Source organism: Psittacula echo (assembly GCF_963264785.1).
Source record: "Psittacula echo genome assembly, chromosome: 1".
In the NCBI taxonomy this organism is placed as follows: Eukaryota; Metazoa; Chordata; class Aves; order Psittaciformes; family Psittacidae; genus Psittacula; species Psittacula echo.
This window is the reverse complement of record NC_137735.1, coordinates 48,882,572-48,889,583: the sequence shown is the minus strand read 5'-3', so window position 1 is coordinate 48,889,583 and position 7,012 is coordinate 48,882,572. Positions and strand designations below refer to the sequence as shown.

General features: G+C 50.0%; 1 protein-coding gene across 2 annotated transcripts; it reads right to left on the bottom strand.

The window, feature by feature from the left end:
* Positions 1-314: 314 nt before the first annotated feature.
* PPP1R3B (protein phosphatase 1 regulatory subunit 3B) lies at positions 315-6,651 on the bottom strand. 2 transcript variants are annotated; one of them, XM_080632367.1, is made up of 2 exons: positions 6,614-6,651; positions 315-3,761 (listed from the first exon to the last, which is right to left on the bottom strand). In XM_080632367.1, exons 1-2 carry the CDS (start codon positions 6,625-6,627, stop codon positions 2,870-2,872), a joined length of 906 nt encoding a protein of 301 aa, XP_080488493.1. In that variant the 5' UTR covers positions 6,628-6,651; the 3' UTR covers positions 315-2,869. The 2 variants fall into 2 exon arrangements, with proteins under 2 accessions (XP_080488493.1, XP_080488492.1); XM_080632366.1 differs by having other exon boundaries at positions 6,535-6,641.
* Positions 6,652-7,012: the final 361 nt, after the last annotated feature.

Here is a 7,012-nt window from a genome sequence, read left to right as displayed (position 1 = left end):
GCACAGAGAGAAGGAACTAGCTCCTCTCGTCCTCTCCATGGCTCCAGAGGCTCTGGAAGCATTTGTGTTGGCAGGAAGGCAGTAGGAACAGGCAGCACTTTCCTGTTTCAGGCAGCAGAGTCCACTGCGGATGTGTGCTCCTCCCCACCAAAGGCCATTTGCAGGAAGCTAGTCCCGTGTGCAAACTGCCTCCTCAGTCCCATGGGTGTCTAAATGAGATGACTGCAAGATACACGGCCAACATTTTGTTCCACCTTTATTTTAACAATCAGATAAAAACAGAGCCATAGTTTTAAAAGAGTCATTACATGGCAATTATAAAGTGCATTTTTCCACTTGAATGTTGTGTACAAAAATATCTTTAAAAACAAACATGCAACACACCCCACAAGGCACTTCCAGGCATAGAGCGAGGAAAGCAATCCCTCACTTCTATGTTCACATTGGCAATGTAAAAAGGGAAAAAGGGAAAGGCCACAAGTAGTATTTTTAAAAATGCTATTGGTCAAATAGTCAGTTCCCAGCCTAGCTTTTACTTATGGCATTGCTCTTCTGGTTTATCTTGCATGTTCCTCCCTAAGCACTCCCCAGCCCCAGCCTGAAAGCAAACAGGCCCCATAAGGAGATACCACCATCCACAGCACCCCAGACATACATGCCTTTTTTCGGCCCACAAACAGCTCTCCATAGGCACAAGAACACGCCAGGAGAACATGACTTTTCTACAGTCTGTGTCTTACAGCATTAACACCATACACTAAAAAGCTAAAAGAAAATCAGTGTCACTCAGACTTGCTTTAAGTTTAAAACAAGGATCAAGCCAATCTAGGCAACAGTCACTTCAAGAGAGACCTGATGCAAATTGTAAGGGCTGACTCGTGAAGCTGTTTAAACAAAGAAAACAAGCCTGATGAGCTCTGGGCTAGCAAATAGAGTTACCACCTTGACTAAGTGATCAGGCACAGTGATGACGTGCATTGATGTTGGGTTTTGAGAAAGCAGCAGTTAAAGGCCAAGTATTCTTCCTGCAAGCTCTTGTTCCTTTTGGCATCCAACAGTGATCACGGTATGCCTTCTAGGTTAGGGTAAAACAGTGTGTAAGTATTTCACACAATAGTCTCCAGAATTAAAAGCTGGGTTTAAAAAGTTAAGTAGCCTAGCCCATTGCTTCTTTCCAGCCCACCCATAGGCTATTATAGGCACCCCAAAAATTATATAAAGCTTATGCACTAGAAAAAGTAAGATTCCTGTGACCTCTGTTTCTACAAACTACTCAGAACTCTAGCTTTGAGATGAGGGATTAAGTTATTTTGCTCAACTAATACTCAAGAAGCTTTGCGAGGCTGCTTGGCACTGCACAAGCTGGCCACCTCACCTCAGCACAGGCCCAGATGACGAGCCACCTCTTTGAGGATAGGGATGGCTCACACCCATGATCTGTTTCATAGCCAGGGTGATGTCAGAATAACCCCACATCTCACCTACCTCATGGCTAGTTTTTTGCACAGGAGGGGCTGCTTCCTATGGACACCAAGATCCAAAGATGGGCATTTACAGGTTGAAAAGTCAGCTACTGCTACAACAGCAAGGGAAGCCCAGCATGTTGATGTTCACCCAGTATAGCCACAGCATCCTTGCATGTGAGCAGTGCCACACCACTAGCTGCCAAACAGTCCATGGCATGGAGTAACAAACCATTAGAAGATCTTTTTTAAAAGCAGTGTCATTTCCAAAGCCTGTTTATCCCAAAACATCGCTGGGATCACACATACCACCCCTTTCTCAGTCAAGGCGCTTCCACCACAGTAGGTACACAGCAGTTACCTTCTTGTAACAGGACAAAGCACAGAGTAGCTATGTGATCCATTTGCATTTAGCTCCTGTAACACCTGAGCACAGCCTTCTGCTTAGGACTCTGGGCTCCAGCCAGACAAAGCTCTGTTTTACAGCCCACAGGAAGAAGAACTGTGTTTTCAGGGCCCAACATGGCCACCAGCTGACTTCAGATGTCCATCAAGGGGAAAAAGCATCATTGATGACTTGTGATTAAAGAAACAGGAAAGTTTAAGAAGTCATTCAAGGCTGTCAACCCACAGCAGTGTTACAAGCACCACGCAGCTACAGCTAATCTCTATTTTAGGTAACAGCATGAGAGTTTTTAGAGATCAGCTGATAAAACAACTGGTGACTAAGCATGAGATCTTCTCCCACAGGCACACAAGTCTCCTAATACGGCAGCCTGTAGGACCACATTTCCTGTCATCACAGTTGCATTTTCACTTCCAAAACACCCTTTCAGGCTCCAGTAGGAAGGACCTCACACTACAAGGATGCATGCATGGATGGTACTCCATTCCATGCAAGCCAACCCCTCTACTACTCGACAAGCACAGGCCAGCTTTGCAAGGAGAGCCCTGCAGCTGCAGTACAGCTCGCTAAAACTATAATAGAACATACTTTGAAAAAGCCTTTTAGCACTAGGCAAGCAATACAAACCGACCACCACTACATAGTCTGGACGTGTGATATAAGCACTGTAGTGTTTCCCAGGAGACTAGCAGCTTTATGGAAGATGAAGGAGTAGCAGCACTGAAGAGAAACATGAGCAACAGCTCCTGGTTCTTCTAGCATCTGGAGAGCCAGTTATCCAAGTTGGGGCACGAAGGGCAGCCCTTTGAGCCATAGACACTTCCCTAGCTATTCAGTCCGCTGCCAGCAGAGCATTCCACAACTGGTTTTGCTCTGAGGCTTATGCAGAGCTGCCCGAAACCATACGTCTTTGTCCTTTCCATACACCTTGCATTCAGATCAGCTCTCAGGCCTGCGGACATGCCAGCAACAGTTAGTCAGTGAGGACTCTGTCCTTGGGTCAGTAGTAAGGCCCTAGCTTCTCATAGCCTGAATAGCTGGGCCACTCAGGAAAGAGGCCATAGGAGCACCGAGGGCTCCCAAACTGGTCAAAGGCACTGCCAAAGTCAGGGCCCGGAGGGGGGCAGGCAGCATCCTGGGCGGATTTCAGTTCTGACCGTATGATCCTGTAATTTGTGCCCCTGTTGCTGTCCCAGTACACCTTCCCATTGCACTCAAAGGAGATGGCAAACTCTACTCTTTCATGGGACTGAATTCCCTCTGGCAAGCTGATGTCAAAGGAAAAGGTGTCCCGATCTGACCCTCCGTACGTATCCTTGACATACTGGCATGGGTAATCTACGAAGTTTTTCCAGGTGTCAAACGTCATCCTGATCTTCACAGCCTTTTCAAAAGCGAGGTTCCTCACCTTCACTGTTCCCACAACAGATCGCTCCTTCAGCATACAGTTTTCAAGGCAGACACAGTCCACCTGGAGGCGGTTTCTGAAGTCCAGGTAGTCCACAGAGGGCTGAACAAAATCCAGGACAAAGCTGTCCCTCTCCACTGTTGTCAGGCCCACAATATCGTTAATCAGCTCTGTGATGTTGAAAGGAATATCTAGTGGATCGTCAAACTCTGAGAACACCTTCACCATCGTCAGAGCGAAGCCCCTGCTGTCTGCAAATGACACCCTCTTCTTCACTTTGTTGTGTGTGAAGGAGTTTGCTGCCTCTTCTGGTCCGGTCAGTACAGTTTTGCTGCTCAGCTGGATGCAGGGCCGCAGTGGCTTGCTTGGCTTCGGAGCAATTTTGCAGGCACACTTGTCTCTTAGCAAGGGTGAAGAGCAAAGGTATAGCTGCATTGCTACATCCACAGCCATTGCTTGTTTGTGAGGAAAATAGTCTAATACTCTGGAAGATAAGAAGGGTCAGTAGATGTTAGGAAAGCATTTTAATGTGACTTTTGTCAGACAAGTGCTACACCACTTCCCCCCAAGTCATCCCAAAGCAGCTTGCTTTCATCAACCCCACAAGCTGCTCAACCTTAAGAAAGCAGGTACTTGCACAGCAAGATTCACAGACAGAGTGAGAAACGTGCTACAGCACAAGTGGCAGAAGCAGAGCCTGCTGTACCTTTGAACAAGATCTGTTCCAATTGCTGCAGGGGTGGAATTACCATTTGAAGACACACACACAGAGGCACTGCTCTACTAGGCTAGCAATAGCAGGCTCCAGAGCAAAGCCCATAGCTCAGTCCTGCTGATGTCCACAAAACCCAGGAACTACCAAATTTCAATGCCACGTAAAGCAGTATTCCTGCTGTACTCTCTGCCCTAAAGGGTATTGGATGCTTTTGTAGGAGTGACAAACTGAGTTTGTGCAAACTGCTGTATGCAACTGACCCCTCCTTTCACAGACCTCCAAATGTCTGATATTTTTAGAGGTTACAAGCCCTCATTTGGTAGAGCTACATACTTTGCTCACTGTCTACCTGAACTGCTCTATCTAAAATGCCTGCAAGTGGTATTGTAAGGATAGCAACAGCCCCATACAGCAGCAGGGTAGAGATTTAGCCAACATTACTCTGCACCCACAGAAGAGCCTTTCTTCCCTCTACTGCACTTTAAAATAGATGTCAGCTCAGATGGCCCCACAGGCTTTACCTCCAGCAGAGTTCACACCTCAAGCCTCCACAGTGCTTGCACTGAGCCCCTGGGAATCACATGTGTAACCACAGGGGTCTGCCAAACATAACTCACCTACCCTAGGTTGACCAAGCCTTTAAAAGCAAGATCTTTCCCTGGAAGGAGCAGGCTATGTGTCCCTCCACCATTTCCTCTCTTTCACCAGTACCAAGCCCATTTCTCCAGGAATGCAACACCATCCCTCTCTGTTCACCCACTATAGAACAGCTCCCACCCACCACCTTAATGGATGTAGCCCTGGACTTGCCTCTGCAGGCAGCGAGGCAGCTCACGGAGCACCATACCTGTCACTCTTGCCCTTACACTGCGGTTAGGCTGAATACCTTTGGCAGAGTCTTTGGCCTGGCTCCAGACAAATTGCTGGACAGATGTATCGCATACATCCCCCTTAAGTCAACTGCATCACGGATGACCTTAAACACAGTATTCCCTTAATAAAAATCCCCCCTCTGGCTGCAGGCCAGGCTCCAACGCTGCTCCCACCACACAGAGCTGGAAGAGCCAGCAGCAGTAGCAGTGACCGCCAGCCACGTGACGCAGCAGAGCACTAGCTGCCAAAACCACGCACAGCCAGCTCTAGTACTTGACTGCTGCCCTGTGCCAAGAAAAAGCAAGACCTGTGCTATCCAATTCAGTGCTTTAGCTCCCCACCCTGCAACACCAACAGAGCAGCTCTGAGCAGGCTTTCAGAGCATCCATTCAGCAAGGGCATCTGCTTATTTAAAGCACATGTGCCGAGGCTTGCTTCCCAACACACCCACCAGCTAACTCCTTCTGCAATGCCTTCTTCAGCCTCCTTTCAGCTCAAAGGCAGCTGTACAAGACAGACAGCAGATCCACCTGTCTGCTAACACTGTTCTGATCATCTCTACCTGGTTTTACCAAGTTTTTATTCACACACACTTCATATAGGTAATTTCCTTCTTTACGTTAATGCAGCCTTCAATGCTTCCCTCTTACTTGGGCCAGTTCCATCTGCAGTGCATCTTTTCCCAAGGAAATGTATTCAGCTGGATTCCCATAACTGCTGAGAAGACAGGTTTCTTAGTAAGCTTGGGTTATTCAAGTTTTTAGAATGAAGAAGCATGAAATAACCAGCGTGATCTGCATCACTTGGAGCTTTTTTCCAAGCTACGAACTATAGCAAGAGCTTTTCATGCCTACCATTTAGGCTGAGCTCTGAGCTTTTGCAGATTGGTTTTTTTTTTCAGCTCATTTAATATTTCAGACATCTTTTTCTGCACTTGAGAATCTGCTGATGCCCACCTGCACAGCCAGCAGAGGAAGGTTTGCCTTTTAATGCTAGCATCGGCTGTCTTGAACTTCAGATGCTTTGAAGGTGGGAGCAGGGAAACACTTCCAAGCACTCACACTGGAAAGGGAGCTCTAGGAAGCAAGCAGTGCAGGGTAAGCAGCCCTATGAAGGTGCAGAGAGTGATTCCTTTCCCCCTCCTCTCAGACTAGATTCTGCCTCTGGATGTCTTCTCATAGCTCTACTCTCTCCAGAAGAGGATCACTGCTCACTCTTCCCTCCTCTATTTCTAGCTAAGGGAAACAAGTCGGAGTAAAGGAACCATTTACAGCCACACTTATCAAACCCCTTCAGTTGCCTCTATTTTGTTTCCAGCACTGCCGGTGAACAGGTAACCTTCTTGCAAAGGGCTCAACACGCAGCAGCTGCTAAGCCAGAAACTTTCAGACGTGATACACTGCTGGATGAAGCAGCGCTCGGGTTCTCTGCCCTCTCCTCCTCTCTGATCAGGGAAAGCCAAGCTGCTTCGAGGGTACAGCCCAGCTCTCACAGTCATTTCCCCGATGGGATGCGTTAATCCTCCTGCAGCCCGGCCCTTCTGCAAACCCGAACCAAGGCGAGCCGACCACCCCGGAGAGGAGACAGCAGGACTCCAGAGAGCCCCAGGAGCCAAGCACGGAGCACCCCTTCCCCCTCGGTAGGAAGCACCGGTCCCGCTCCCGCATACCCGAAGGGGCTGCGACCCCGCACCGGGGGCACCCAAACAGCGGCGAGGGGCGGGAGGACGCGATCCCACGGGACCATACCTGGTGCAGTGCATGAGGCCAGCCCCGACACCCCACAACTCGCCACTGCCCGGGCAGCCCCGGACCCGGCGACTTAAGAGCGACCGCGGGCGCCGCCCCTCCCCGCCCGCCCGGCCAGCCCGCGCCGCAGCCAATGAGGGCGCCCCCAGCGCGGCGCGGGGCCAATCGGCAGCCGGGGGCCCAGCACGCGGAGGGCCGTGAGCTGCGGCGAGGGAGCCAGTGGGGAGCGGGTGGGCAGCGGCGTGGAGTGGGGCAGCGGCGAGCAGCGGGCAGCGGGCAGCGGGCGGCAGCGGCGGGCCCGGCTGCTCAGGAGGAGCTGAGCGGGGGGAGCGGACTCGGTCTGGCAGCAGCAGCAGCGAAGCTGGGGCGGTGGCAGCGCTTCCCAGGTCTTTCTGACTT

Bases quoted from the DNA above. Each gene is read 5' to 3' on its own strand.
- PPP1R3B (XM_080632366.1), bottom strand. From the start codon at position 6,611: ATGGTCCCGTGGGATCGCGTCCTCCCGCCCCTCGCCGCTGTTTGGGTG. The intron at 3,762-6,534 runs GTATGCGGGAGC...CTTATCTTCCAG, and splicing joins CGGGGTCGCAGCCCCTTCGG to AGTATTAGACTATTTTCCTC.